Below are 15,603 nucleotides of genomic sequence, written 5' to 3'. Positions count from 1 at the left end.
ATCTTTAACAGTACCTAACTGTTAAGCCGATTAATATACATAGAACCATTATAAATAAAATAGCTAAATCTTTCTCAAGAATCACAGATAACTGTACAAAAATCCGTTAGGAAATGTTTGCTTTCAAACATACACATGCAGTCATTTATATTTCATAATATGTAAGCATATAAATACCTAGTGTGATGTCGCTTTTGGACTAAAAGGAACAAAACCTCAGGCTTCACATTACACCCGGCAAGACGTTCATACGCCCTGTAAACAGCCACCAGCTCACTATTCATCACCTGAAAATATTTCATATAAAAATGTACCGAAGAACTTGGAAACAGCTCAACTATAATAATAGTGGAAGATTCACAATGATCAGAAATATTTAACAGGCTTTCGAATACTTAAAATGTAACAAATACAGTCGACTAACTGACGAATGATTTGAATTTTTTTCGGACTTATACTCGATAAATTTAATAAACACAATGTTAATTCATAAATAAAATCAAAATAAACAATTTGAAATATTTATCGTGCAAACAAACGAGGTTTACATATTACATACATGTATCGACTATATCTATAATAAATTAAATAGGCTGCTTAACTTAATAATAAAATACGACTAAAAGACTGGCTTATGAACACACCCTACGCAGTGTTAGAGGCTCTTCTGAGACCTTGTATGTATATACACACTTTATTCATTCACTCACTGACTCACTCATGCACTCAAGCACGTTGATAACAGTTGCAAAATTAAAAACTAAAATAAATAAAATAAAAGATGCAATTAAATCATATACAAATATATTTTAAGGAATGTATAATTGTGTTATGAATGTTATGAAAGAGCTGGAAACTGTCACAAGTATTTTTTACTTAAAAGGGTTACCAAATCTTACACATTGTAATGAATATGTACTTAAAGTGAATAAATACGTTGTTTTTATTTTTATATGTAAAGACTTGTTCTGGGAATGTCTTACTACCCCTACGACCTACGGAAGCGACACGTATGATCATGACAATGAGACTGAAGGCGCTCATTACAGACTTCTTTTCGAAAAATCAAATATGAATAATTGTTTATGAATGTAAATACTATAGATAAAATAAATCACGACTTTTGATCAATCTTTACTTCAGTCCTCGTGGTTATAAACGCTTGTTATTTTGAACTCTTGGTAATTTAAAAGTTATCTCTAATTCACTGAGTTTCAATATATCGAGAGACGACTGTAAATCCAATAAAGTTATGTATGTATGTTACAAATATCTAAAAAACCGTTTGTTAAAAACGTATTGGATTTTGACATACGAAAGTATACGTAACTACTACGTACGTAAACACTTAGGCTCTACGTCTCCTGAATTTCTGCAGGCTTTATTGTTCTTTTTCAGGCAAGTAAAAGATCACCTTTTTTATAAAACAGGAGGCTCATCTGATGTTAAGTGATAACGCCGCCAATGGACTCTCTCATTGCCAGAGGGGTCGCGAGTGCGTAGCCGACCTTTGTCTGCCCCATTATTTTTATTAGTAAAATTACTACCTGAGCAAATTGTCCTTCAGAAACCCCGTCACGGAAGATGAATATTTTCTTCGGGAGCGAGTTTTGATGCTTCTTGTAGACTTTCAAGTGTTCCACTATCATATTTTCAAACTCGACAATAACTTCTTTCTGTAAATAAAATCTTGACGCTTATCATGGGATTTGAAATTGCAGAAGTGCTAAAATATTTTAACAACAATATTACGTTATTATAGTTCGACAGTAATCATTTTGATTAATAATTACATTAATATTAATTAAAACTATATAATTTATATCAATAATGTATTATATTATTTCAGCTTTAATAAAACGGACTCAAATTTGTACCCGTTCACAAACACACGGTAATTCTTGTATAATCCTTGATTAACTCTAACATTACAAATAGAGCAAAGTTCCATTACCTCTGTCAAATTAACCTAAAAATATCTACTATGAACTTTAAGTTTTTAAGAACGAATAGATGAAATATTTTTTTTTCTTTGTATTTGCGAAAACAAAGCATAAGTATATAAAAACTTACCTTAGGAGTTTGAATACTCAATTCGATATTGTACTGGAAGCATTTAGTGTCAAAGGATGCGGTCACTGCTGCAATACTTGGTATGTCCGTCTGTAGTAATGCAAAGTAGTTAAAGTTTTTTTTTTGATCTAGATTAGTATAATAATAGTTTTATATAATCATTAATGTCTTCTATGTATATGTGTATCTATCACAAATAAGGATAAAACAATTTTAACTGACTGAACTATTTAGATTCAGTTAGTTATGTTATAAATATTTACACAATAAAAATTAATTCTATAGTTCATAATCCTAAAATTAAAAGCGTAATCACGGAATGTATGTATTATTCGTATTATATAATTTATCACTATTCGCTATGGCGTGCGACTCTCATCCCTGAGGTCGTAGATTCAATCCCCCGTTGCGCATTTAACATTCACTCAAACGGTGAAGGAAAACATTCTGAGGAAACCGCTTTGGGGAGCGTTCAAGTATTACGTTACACAATATTTTGAAGATTCTTGAACCGCCCGGAGCACATAATTTCATACCAACCTCAATAGCGAAATGTCACTAATTAAAATCGACGTCGAAACATGTATCCATGAAAACTACTATAACTCTATTGTATGTAACAATACATCACATCCGTTCCAGAGACTAATATTATTTTTATTTATTTATTAACACTTCGTTACATTACAATATAAAAAAAATTAACATAATTAAATCAAAAGGAGGGCAGTTCCAAGAACGTAATCACGTAATACACGTACACGCTATTGCTTAAGTTTTACGTATTTATACGTAACTCTACGTACGCTCGGACAACCGGTTAATATGGCTGATGAGTTTTTTTTTTAATACAATAAATCTGATTTGATATAAATGTATTATTTGTAATTTAAAATTTTTAAGCTCCCGTAACGTGTTATTAAATCCACAAAGGTGTTATTGACACCGATAATATTTATACCTATTTAACGAAATAGTAAACTATTATTTTCTTTGTTCATATTGCTAATAATACTTTAATCTTAATATGTTCTTACTTGTTCAGGCGATGGATGGGTCACATCAGCTCCTACGACCATAACCCCACCGCTTCTAAGGCAAGCCGGCTCGGACGAAGTGCCAATTGTTTGATTCACACCCATCAGTTTTGAATTAACCTAAAAATAAACAAGGAAAAAGAAGAGTGGCGGAGAGTGTTTTGCTAGTTCTTCTTGATTTGAGAACTGGCATTGAGAAGCCCTATCCCAGCACGAATTGCCGTGTCAGTGTCTCGGGGTGGACTGCGATGCTCAGTGCGGAGCTGGAGCACTGAGGCGCGCCGGCCCGTAATAGTTATGTAACACATTAAATTAATGTAATTCTATCATTTTTAAATAGATTACTTGGCTTGCTATAAAATATATCGTGTAAATTTCAAAATCATGTTCTATATACATTTACGTCATAAAATGAATTCGAAGTGTCAAAAATTGGCTATGTTTGGATTTCTTTCTATAGAGCGAAGTTATTTAAATCGTGAATCGATCTTTAAAATGGACACATAAACTACTCAACTTCACCATATATTTTTTCCATTCGCGTAATTTCAAGAAATGATGACAAAAAATGGAAATGAACAATGTACTTTTTTGGAGTTTAGCGACCGGATAAAGAGCCTCCTTTAATGTCAAACTACTGTTACCTAAATGATTTTGAATTTGACATGAGAAGTTCTTTTTGGCCATTTTAGCCGGTTACGTATGAAACTTTCTTTGTATTGGGTGTGGTAGGATACTATATTTTTATAGATATATGATGCGGAAATGTTGAAGACTAGGACTGCAAGTGCCAAATAAACTTGGTGTGGTAAGCGGTTGAAATTTACGGCATTTACGGCGCGCCTTGTGAACTAAATATATCAAGATGGCATTATTTATATTTTTTTATAAAAAGGTGTAGGTTTCATGTTTTATTGTTTTGTTTATATTGTTACGAGCTAGGGGATCGGATAGAAAATGCCGTAGATTTATTCAAGGGTTTATTTCTTGATAAATCAATGAGGAATTTATGGGCACAAATTACTTGCAGAAAGGCACTTATAGCACACACAAAAACAATCACTTATTACTTCACTTATGCACACTTTACACAGTACTTTGTCACTTGTATTCACTTTATTCGCACTTTATCGCTTCGGTGTTTCTCTCTTGTTATCGCATTCCAAACTAAAGGCGACTAGTCGCGTTTCGGCTCGCTTATATATCCCTGGGAATAATTCTAAACAATATTCGAGAACTTTCTAGGCGGGCTTGCTACTGAGTAGCGATTGCACAATTCTAGAACGTCCGCACTCTTTGTCTCTTTCGCACGTTGCTTCGTCCTTGTCGTACGGCGTTCTAGAGTGCTCAGTCTAGTTTCGAGAAAGTTCTGATCTTCTCTCTCTCTCTCTCGTATCATTTCGTTCTTGTCTCACACCTAGAAAGTTCGGTCTAGAATATTCCTTCATCCAAGGGGTATAACTAGGCCTGAAAACGGGTCTCCTGAAAACTGCACCACTCGACTACACATGTTCTGAAACCGACTGAAAAAAAAGGTTTCAGCTTCCTGAAAACTAGGGTAACATTATGAAAATTACAATTTTCTAATATGTGATTGACCCTCTCCTGAAACAGTCAGAAATCATATTACAGCCTGCTGAAAAGTTCTCTAAGTAGTGGAAAAACCTAGAAACATTGTAGTCGACCCGTCTTCGTAACACTACCCCCTCCTTAGACATGCTCGTCCCGAGCATCATTACTTCCTTTATAGGAGGCCATTATCTTTTCCCATCGAGATCGAGTCTGCGGATCCTTAACAACTGCACAAGCTCTACATTTCTTGATCCAGCAGATCTTGATCATCTGCACGATAATGTATCCAATAAAACATTTCCTTAACCTTCATAAGGGTCCGTTTTACTCCTAAATGTCCACTAGACAAGTCAGTATGACAAATTTCTAATATGTCGCGAACCTTCAATCTTGGTACAACTATCGCAAATGATCGCCTTGAGCATTTTTCAATTTGCGACATAACACTCCATTATGTAGAACTAAACTATCCCATTGAGCCCAGTAACTCTTAGTAGTGATACTTGTTGATGCAACTTTACTCCATTGCGGCTTGACAGCTGAAGATTGCATCCAGTCCAGAATTGGTTTAATGTCAGAATCTTGTTGTTGCTGTTCCTGAATTAATTTCCCACACCAATCTGTACTTATGGTGTCTGTCCGTAGTATTCTCACGTGGTCATTTACCATTCCATCCTGTTCGTTAACTTTTTCGCACAGTCCTTGAGACATATCATCTGAATTCCTTCTTAGCTCTTTTTCGCGGGTAGATAACATGTCAGAAAATTTCTTTAACTGTCCCTCTGCTTTTGATAGAAGTATTGACAGGGCTTCCGTATAATTATCCGGCACTGTTCGAACTGTGTTCCACTCTTGTTGATTACTGACTTGTCCGTCCACATTGATTACTCTACAGGCGTCATAACCACATTTTGAAGAGTTGCCTTTAAAACAAACTTCCTGTTCTCCACACTTGAACATCCCTTTTTCCAGATCTATCTTACACTTATAATACTTCATGAAGTCTAATCCGATTATGCAGTCATCTACTATGTCGGCAAGAACAACCTTGTGTCTGTATAAACTTCCACCAATCTTGAAGGTTGTGATACCTTCTCCCCGATCGGTTATGCGCTGACCTGTTGCCGTCACAAGCTGTACAATTCCTCTAGAAGGGCTTTTATAAAATGTCTTCAAAAGCTGGTATCTGATCACTGTTCGTGAAGCTCCGGTATCAAGTGTCAGATCACACTTAGTGCCATTGACTTCTCCTTCGATAACTAAGGTATTCCCACGTCTAACCTTGACATCACCTCGGAAGTCTTTCTTAGGGCATGAAAACCTCATGTGCCCTACTTCCCCACAGGTGTAATAGGTTGGCCCTCGTTGACCCTTAGCTTTTTCCGTGATAGCCCTAATGCGCTAAGGTTGAGGGTCTTTCCGAATCACCTCCAACGCATGGGCTAGAGCATCCTTAAGGTCCTTATGGTGACCAAGATTTACACTTATCCTGACTTCACGATCTCTTATTCCATCAATGAAGGTTTGTACTAATATCTTGTCTGCTACATCTGGTAAGGATGCGTAGGCTTTCTTTACCAGCTTCTCTATTTCCAGGCCCCATTCTTGTAAGCTCTCATTTGGTTGCTGCACTCTCTCCCGTAATTGAGCCCTACAGACTGGCTCCAAATGTGAGTCCCCATAACGTGACTCAAGGGCATCCAGCAGTCGCGTTAGTGTCACATCACCTTTCATGGCTTCTAAAACGGTCAAGGCTTCGCCTCGCAGTCCCAACATAAGAGCAGCTACAGCCTGATCATTTTTCCAACCGTTCATCCTGCACAGAGTATCAAACTGTACCTTATAGGCCCCCCAAGAAGAAGAACCATTAAAGGTAGGTGTTTCCAGCGTTCCAGATGATTCCACAAAACCTGACATCTTAAGGCACTGAATCTCCTTTTCTAACTCAAGCAAGCGTTTCTCCTGTTTAGATAACCTACTGTCCAGGTTTTCAAACTTATCTTTTAACGAATCAGTTTTCATTGTCTGCATCTCCAAAGCTGCTGCAGACTCTGCCACAAACTCCTCACGATACTCCCTTGGAGTAATTAGCATTTTTCTATCCCACTTCTGACACCAAAATGTTGCCGTAGATTTATTCAAGGATTTATTTCTTGATAAATCAATGAGGAATTTATGGGCACAAATTACTTGCAGAAAGGCACTTATAGCACACACAAAAACAATCACTTATTACTTCACTTATGCACACTTTACACAGTACTTTGTCATTTGTATTCACTTTATTCGCACTTTATCGCTTCGGTGTTTCTCTCTTGTTATCGCATTCCAAACTAAAGGCGACTAGTCGCGTTTCGGCTCGCTTATATATCCCTGGGAATAATTCTAAACAATATTCGAGAACTTTCTAGGCGGGCTTGCTACTGAGTAGCGATTGCACAATTCTAGAACGTCCGCACTCTTTGTCTCTTTCGCACGTTGCTTCGTCCTTGTCGTACGGCGTTCTAGAGTGCTCAGTCTAGTTTCGAGAAAGTTCTGATCTTCTCTCTCTCTCTCTCGTATCATTTCGTTCTTGTCTCACACCTAGAAAGTTCGGTCTAGAATATTCCTTCATCCAAGGGGTATAACTAGGCCTGAAAACGGGTCTCCTGAAAACTGCACCAATCGACTACTTTTTTCAGCTTCCTGAAAACTAGGGTAACATTATGGAAATTACAATTTTCTAATATGTGATTGACCCTCTCCTGACACAGTCAGAAATCATATTACAGCCTGCTGAAAAGTTCTCTAAGTAGTGGAAAAACCTAGAAACATTGTAGTCGACCCGTCTTCGTAACAATATGTTATATTATGTATTAGTGAGTTTTCTATTGCATTAGTATGAAATAATGTTTCATGTTTTTAAGTAAGGAATTTGGAATTTGCTATTCGAGAACAATACTAGAAGATGTTTCCTTTAAAGGGCATAGTTGTGTTGGTGGGCTCTATGTATGTTTAATATCGCTATGTTGGACTGTTATCCAAGTATGTCCCAGTCAAGAGGCAGTTAATAAAAACGATTCGAAAAAAAAAAATTAGCCAAAAATAACTTGATCAGAATCAATTAAAACTAAAATTATATTAAATAAAAAAATTACCTTGAGCAATATATTTCGTATGGTCTGCTCATTCATACGCCTCTCAGCGGTCTGATCTTTAATGCACTGGGTCAAAATACCCACTTCCAACTCCGCCATTTTCTTCACCTACAACAATATTGAAAGAGACAATAGAACATTTTAGTCTTTTACGTACATACTATAAAACGTCAAAATCTAGTTGTATGAGCTGTCAAACCACATGTACTAAAAAAGGCCGACGACGCTCTCGCGAGCCTAACTAACTCTACGACATATATAACATCAGGTAAGCTTCCCGTTTATTCTATATAAAAAAAAACAAAACTGGACGACTGATGAGTTTCTGTATTTTTACATCCATTATATAAACGTACTTTCGAACGTGATATTTTTCTTTCTTTAGATTATGCCTATATGCTTGACGCATTAGCTATATATTTGAGTCAACGCTGTTAAACCACTCTAAAAAAATCTTCAAATAATCGTACTTTGGTAAGCCATTTTTAACGTACACTTTTCTTTCTTATACAACGAACACGCATCTGTTTGTATGATCGCGTTAAAATCGATTATTATTCGTGAAGTCGCTAAAAATGTTGCCATAATACACGAAATCCACGCGAGGCTAAAATATCGCTAAACCAAGTTTCAAATCATATTTTTATCTCTGTAAAGTCTCCGTATTAGGCATAGTACTCTTAAACATTCCATACCTTTTGGTAGATATCCCTAGACCGTGAACTGACGATAACAAAGAGGAAGTTGATGTGACTGTCAGAAGCTCGACGGAAGGTCGTGAGCAACTCATGTGCCCTCACATTGAAGTTGGTCAAGGCTGGAACTTGTACCGACATACCCATTTGGCGACCTACGTCTTGAATCTGAAAACGATAACTTTTATATTAACCTCATGTTACGGGCTTATACGGTTGCCAAACAAAAAAGTAAATTGTTTCCTTCCATTTTTTGTCATCGTGTCTTGAAGCAAACGGAAAAAATATATGGTGGAATTGAGTAGTTTATGTATCCATTTTCAACGAACCATTCAAATAACTTCGCTCGATAGAAAAAAAATCCGAACATAGCAAATTTTTGACACTTTGAATTCATTTTATATAGAACATGATTTTGAGTTTTACATAACTAATTGTTATTACGGGCCGGCGCGCCTCAGCGCTCCAGCTCTCCCATCACCGCAGACCACCACGAGACACTGACACGGCAATTCGTGCTGGGATAGGGCCTTAATAGCTCCATTTCACTTTTTTTAAATTATTTGACAAAGTTATAAAAATCGTTTTAATTTAGTGATTATAGAATCAATACGAAATGATATGCCAATCATTATTGTGGCAGGTTCTTAGAACAATTATTGAAATATCAAAAACACGTATACAAATGTCAAGTTCGTCACGTGTGCGTCGTTCTGCGTTTGTGTCAAAGTACAAAAATCGCGTATGTATTGCATTTTGACCAATTTAACCACCAAAATGAAGCACAAAAAATAATAATAATATCTAAAATTATCGTGATTTAGGTGTCTTTTTACTTCCTATTTTTAATGTATCATCTTTTTAGTTTAGTTTGTTCTTTTTTTTTGTTATTCCTGTTTAGTTTTTGTTTTAATTACTGTGTATAACATGTATTTTTGCACGTCTTGCCTATCTTTTGTAATTTAATAAATTTTTACTTTTTTACTTTACTCACAGTGGTTGCCTAGAAGAGATCGCTCGAAAGCGATAAGGCCGCCAGTTGCCCTCCTTTTGATTTAATTATGTTATTTTTTTTATTGTAGTGTAACGAAGTGTAAATAAATAATAATAATAATATTTTATTAAGTTTTATACCTTTTTAATGATGTCATGGCATTGCAGTCTATTAGGGTCAGTGTCGACTACCAAGAAGCCCCAAGACTGAAGAGCACTGGGCTTTAGCAGTTTCTTTGCCATCCAAACTCCGCCCCTGTATTTTAAATATTACTCATATATATATGAACCAACACGGTCATGTAAATAATGTAATAAATTATAATAATAACAGTTTGATTGGTTTACCTTGGCCTTACAGTTCCCTCGCCAACATTCAAAACTGGCGCGTGCAAAACTTTCGCGTCAACCTCGTAGAAATTATTTGAGATCTCCAATCCAAACTCCTTGAAATATTCGTTACTCGAATATTTCATCTGAAAAACGTTTAAAAAATCTTTATGGCAAATATATTTTTTCCCATTATTTACATAGTAAAAGTTAAAACAGTAATAAAACAATTAAAAAAAAAACTTTCTTTGACTTACGTCTCTAATAACCTCTTCAATCTTTCGCTTTCTGTCACTGGGCGGTGTTGCCGCTTCACGGACCATTTTCGACAGTTGTCTGTCATTCAACTGTCTGTTCAGGGCCTATAAAAAATATGAAAAATTCAACCGAGTTATTAACATAATAATACATTATAATACATGAGTACATACATGAGTAAAACATTATTATGAATAATAATTTAAAAAAAAAACGGAAATCTCTCTCAGAGCACGAAACGCGAGTACAATAAGGCGAACCTATTGCATCACTTCACGCCGGTTTTCTGAGACAGTGGTACTGCCCCGGTCCTGCCTGCCCATTTGGCTGAAGCCCGAAGGCAACAGAACGGCACTCCCATAGGAAGGGGTTGAGTGCTTGCGCTGGTGAAATAATCTCACTCACAGGTAATTTCACCAGAGAGCGATGGGGTCGTCACGTCCCGACGCTGCAAAATTGCCGCGTTTAAAGCGGGACGCAACTAGTCAATATACAACATCTTTGTGATAGTACCTGTCCATATGAAATTTGTAATAACTCCATTGGGTAGTATATCTCTTTATCTCTCGCGCCAACCCAAATACAATTAATGTTTGGATAGCGAAGCCTGAAAAAAAAGACATTTATAAATTCCAAATAATTCGAAAAATTTTAGTAAAGTGTTCTGTGCATATGGCAATAATTATTGATTCATAAGGCAATACACACGACAACAAAACTTCCAAATTACAAGTATGCACTGATATTAGAAAATAGAGAATTAAAAATGACATTTAAAAAACAAAATATATCGTTGAGACTACAAACAAGCTTATATTAAAGTTTTAAATCAACAGTTAACCTCAATCCCTTTTCCGTGAAGTATTGCTCTACGGTAATAGTGCGGCTACGCCCCGAATCGTCTTGCATAGTGAATTTCAGGACGTTCGGTGGCGGTTTGATGTCATTACAAATAAATTCACGCTTTCTGAATCCGGTTTTAGCATCACCAATTGTTGCCACCACCTAAAAATATTTGACATAACCGCTGCCACTACATAATGGCAATATTGTTGCCAGTTTCTAAAATATAAACATAAAAATAATCCCCCTAAAATATATAAGTTATTCATATTTTTTTACAATATGGCTATAGCAAATCTTCTTAGTGTTTTTACTGAATTATGTACTGTCTTTTAATATTTATTCTTCCTTAATACAGTAGGACCAAAATATTAAAAACCCAAGGTTAATATGGAATTCTGCTAACATTATGAGACATAGAAACTAAAGATAATTGTTGTTATTTAAATTTCTAGCCTTTTGCTAGATTGACTTGAGTTGTCCTTTATGTCAAGTCTGTTGCTCGTTTGTCTTTGCCCTACTCTCTACTCTGTGAACAATACTAGTCAATATATTGTTTTTTCAAAGTAAATAAATACTACCATTCTATTAAATTTTAACAGTATTTTTTGAATAAATACCCTTAAACCACGGAGAAATTTCACAAACAGTTCGCATTCCATCCTACGCTGCCTTTCAATAGGACTGTTGGGATCCAAACGGAAGTCATTTAAGTATGTGTCCAATAATGGCTGTGACTTCGGAAAACCTTTATGGGCAACTGAAAACAATTTTAATTTTAAATTACGGTAGAAATGTCGCAGCTTAGCTAGCCTAGCCTAACCAAACAAAGCCGTTTTACAAACGTCTTGAAATATATTCAGCATTTTTAACAAACAGCTAGGCAAATACTTGGATCCATGACGTTTCGTTATTTGCCTATTTGTTGAATGTTAATTTCAATTTAGTTTCTGCTACCTAGTGGCTTGCGTCGAAATTCTTCAAACTGTCAATATGACGTCGGGAAGTGCAGTCAGTTAGTCCCAACTAATGAGAGTTTCATGCTGGATTAGCAGTCGATGAGCTGACACAATCGGGTAAATACCACTTTCCCACTGAAAACATGCGTGAGCCCACGCAGGGCGCGAGTCGCATTGCACTACAGCTGAATCTTTCAGGCCGCTATTCAAACCGCGTTGTTTAGATAAGAGGGTAGGCTGTAATTTATTGGCTAATTAAGATAGTTGGATGCAATAGAAACAATATTTAAAAAAATCAAATTCTTTTAAAGTTTACTTAAATAGGTACTTAAATTCTACTAGTACCCTCCAAAAACTACTACTTCGATTTTAATAAAATTTGGACTGGTCCCTAAATTGGGATATATAGTTTCCGATAAATTGGTGAAGAATAATACTTATAATGTAAAATGAACATCCAAGCTGTTTTTTTTTTATTTTTCGATCAAATTCTATTTGAACAGCAGCAAATTATCTCAAAAGCAAAGTGTAATTTAAATTATCGGTTAGTTAAAACTTAAGGACTTTAACACGTGCTCAATTGCTGATATAGTGACAGTCCTTAAGTGTTAACAAGGGTACATATAAGCATGTAATATGTTCTTACCATCAATGTTGATAAACGGTCTGGAAGTAAAAATGGCCGACTGGAACAAACCAGTCCACATTTCAAGACCATCTCCAAGGTCGATAGGGTTCTTGGGGCGCATAAAGTATTGACGGCTGGCCTGCAAAATAATTCAAGAATTCTGTAGAGTATATTTGTATTCATTGTAGATACTACTCCAGAATTACCGACAGTACCCGGCACTGTCTTAAGCATTAAAAAAAATACTAGTGAATAGAGATCAAATGTCCCTTGGCGATCGCGTAAATATTTTAATTTCTTTCTATATTCTAATTTATAGCTAAGAAGATCCTGGATATCTAAATTTTAGTCCTTCGAGCCGGATTTATCAACTTGAACAACTATGAACTACAGAAAGTGTCAACATTTTAAAAAAGGCCGAGTAAAAATAATGCGCTTGCATATAATTTAAATTTTAAGTAAGATAACTAAATGTTACAAAGTTTTGCTATGAAGATGTCGCTAAAAACAGAATTAATAAATGTAACTTTAACTTTACGATAATAAAATTGAAAACATACCTTCACATACTTTTCGAGGGCTCCTTGACGCAAAACAACATCAATACAATGAATTGCTTCGGTTGGTGGGGCTAACGATGTCCCATCACGGATGTAACTGAAATTAACACCCCGATATATATTTATTTTTGCTTACAACTCGAGCCAGGTTTAGAAACAATTTTAGCAACGATTTAGACTTAGGTACCTATATTACACATATCCCATTGAGAAATGCGTGGGTACCCCTTATCTTAAAAAATACTGAACCTGTTTTGGTGAAACTTTGACATGGAGGACTTATCCGTAAGAAATATAGATAATCATATTCAAGTATATAATAGGTGAAAGTTGCTAGTCTTGTTGAAAGTCAAACTTGAAGTTTTGACCCAAAGTCCTTTTTCATGACTTGTAATATATTTTCTAATACTGTACGATTCCTAGGTGTGCTTTAAACAATAGAGGATTTTACTTTGACTGTATATAAACCACTCGCGTACAACAACAAAATATAAGCGTAATAATGAAATGTTAATTGCTATGTAACGAATGAATACAATGTAACCGTTGAATAGAGTGCTTGCGTCTGGCTATACTCTCGGGCCGTAACTAACATGATATAGGTCATTGCTATGTAACGAATGAATGCAATGCAATAGTTGAAGAGAGTGCTTGCGTCTGGCTATACTCTCGAGGCGTAACTAATATGATATAGGTAATTGCTATGAAACGAATGAATGCAATATAACAGTTGAAGAGTGTGCTTGCGTCTGGCTATACTCTCGAGGCGTAACTAATATGATATAGGTCATTGCTATGAAACGAATGAATGCAATGTAATAGTTGAAGAGAGTGCTTGCGTCTGGCTATACTCTCGAGGCGTAACTAATATGATATAGGTCATTGCTATGAAACGAATGAATGCAATGTAATAGTTGAAGAGAGTGCTTGCGTCTGGCTATACTCTCGAGGCGTAACTAATATGATATAGGTAATTGCTATGAAACGAATGAATGCAATATAACAGTTGAAGAGTGTGCTTGCGTCTGGCTATACTCTCGAGGCGTAACTAATATGATATAGGTCATTGCTATGAAACGAATGAATGCAATGTAATAGTTGAAGAGAGTGCTTGCGTCTGGCTATACTCTCGAGGCGTAACTAATATGATATAGGTCATTGCTATGAAACGAATGAATGGAATATAACAGTTGAAGAGTGTGCTTGCGTCTGGCTATACTCTCGAGGCGTAACTAATATGATATAGGTCATTGCTATGAAACGAATGAATGCAATGTAATAGTTGAAGAGAGTGCTTGCGTCTGGCTATACTCTCGAGGCGTAACTAATATGATATAGGTCATTGCTATGAAACGAATGAATGCAATGTAATAGTTGAAGAGAGTGCTTGCGTCTGGCTATACCCTCGAGGCGTAACTAATATGATATAGGTCATTGCTATGAAACGAATGAATGCAATGTAATAGTTGAAGAGAGTGCTTGCGTCTGGCTATACTCTCGAGGCGTAACTAATATGATATAGGTAATTGCTATGAAACGAATGAATGCAATATAACAGTTGAAGAGTGTGCTTGCGTCTGGCTATACTCTCGAGGCGTAACTAATATGATATAGGTCATTGCTATGAAACGAATGAATGCAATGTAATAGTTGAAGAGAGTGCTTGCGTCTGGCTATACTCTCGAGGCGTAACTAATATGATATAGGTCATTGCTATGAAACGAATGAATGCAATGTAATAGTTGAAGAGAGTGCTTGCGTCTGGCTATACTCTCGAGGCGTAACTAATATGATATAGGTCATTGCTATGAAACGAATGAATGCAATGTAATAGTTGAAGAGAGTGCTTGCGTCTGGCTATACTCTCGAGGCGTAACTAATATGATATAGGTCATTGCTATGAAACGAATGAATGCAATGTAATAGTTGAAGAGAGTGCTTGCGTCTGGCTATACTCTCGAGGCGTAACTAATATGATATAGGTCATTGCTATGAAACGAATGAATGCAATGTAATAGTTGAAGAGAGTGCTTGCGTCTGGCTATACTCTCGAGGCGTAACTAATATGATATAGGTCATTGCTATGAAACGAATGAATGCAATGTAATAGTTGAAGAGAGTGCTTGCGTCTGGCTATACTCTCGAGGCGTAACTAATATGATATAGGTCATTGCTATGAAACGAATGAATGCAATGTAATAGTTGAAGAGAGTGCTTGCGTCTGGCTATACTCTCGAGGCGTAACTAATATGATATAGGTAATTGCTATGAAATGAATGAATGCAATGTAACGGTTAAAGAGAGTGCTTGCATCTGGCTATGCTCGCGATATTTAGGAAATCGCCACGCATATAAATCTAAGAAAGCCTGATTGAGAAAACTGCCTTGGCTCGTATAAATATTTGAAAATATTGTCTAGATTATACTTTACACAAAAGCTTAAAGATTTTATAATATAGAAATCATAGTTCCGAAAAACAGAAATTATTATTTTGCTTTTACATTGCACACATAACCA

The 15,603-nt window shown here is 35.9% G+C and overlaps 1 protein-coding gene across 3 annotated transcripts in view; it reads right to left on the bottom strand.

The window, feature by feature from the left end:
* LOC123717561 (protein argonaute-2) overlaps positions 1 to 15,603 on the bottom strand; it is a 29,910-nt gene that overhangs the window by 2,357 nt on the left and 11,950 nt on the right. For all 3 annotated transcript variants that reach the window (XM_045673626.1, XM_045673625.1, XM_045673624.1), the window contains exons 7-20: positions 13,086 to 13,182; positions 12,544 to 12,664; positions 11,559 to 11,698; positions 10,937 to 11,100; positions 10,609 to 10,702; positions 10,095 to 10,199; positions 9,856 to 9,983; positions 9,649 to 9,763; positions 8,515 to 8,682; positions 7,820 to 7,927; positions 3,111 to 3,230; positions 2,074 to 2,163; positions 1,548 to 1,676; positions 178 to 287 (exon numbers count right to left, since the gene is read on the bottom strand). In XM_045673626.1, the coding sequence (XP_045529582.1) occupies positions 178 to 287; positions 1,548 to 1,676; positions 2,074 to 2,163; positions 3,111 to 3,230; positions 7,820 to 7,927; positions 8,515 to 8,682; positions 9,649 to 9,763; positions 9,856 to 9,983; positions 10,095 to 10,199; positions 10,609 to 10,702; positions 10,937 to 11,100; positions 11,559 to 11,698; positions 12,544 to 12,664; positions 13,086 to 13,182 (1,689 nt within the window). The remainder of the gene's footprint in view (positions 1 to 177; positions 288 to 1,547; positions 1,677 to 2,073; positions 2,164 to 3,110; positions 3,231 to 7,819; positions 7,928 to 8,514; positions 8,683 to 9,648; positions 9,764 to 9,855; positions 9,984 to 10,094; positions 10,200 to 10,608; positions 10,703 to 10,936; positions 11,101 to 11,558; positions 11,699 to 12,543; positions 12,665 to 13,085; positions 13,183 to 15,603) is intronic.

The sequence above is a fragment of the Pieris brassicae genome, chromosome 12 (assembly GCF_905147105.1).
Source record: "Pieris brassicae chromosome 12, ilPieBrab1.1, whole genome shotgun sequence".
Lineage (NCBI taxonomy): Eukaryota > Metazoa > Arthropoda > Insecta > Lepidoptera > Pieridae > Pieris > Pieris brassicae.
This window is presented reverse-complemented; position numbering and strand designations above follow the sequence as displayed.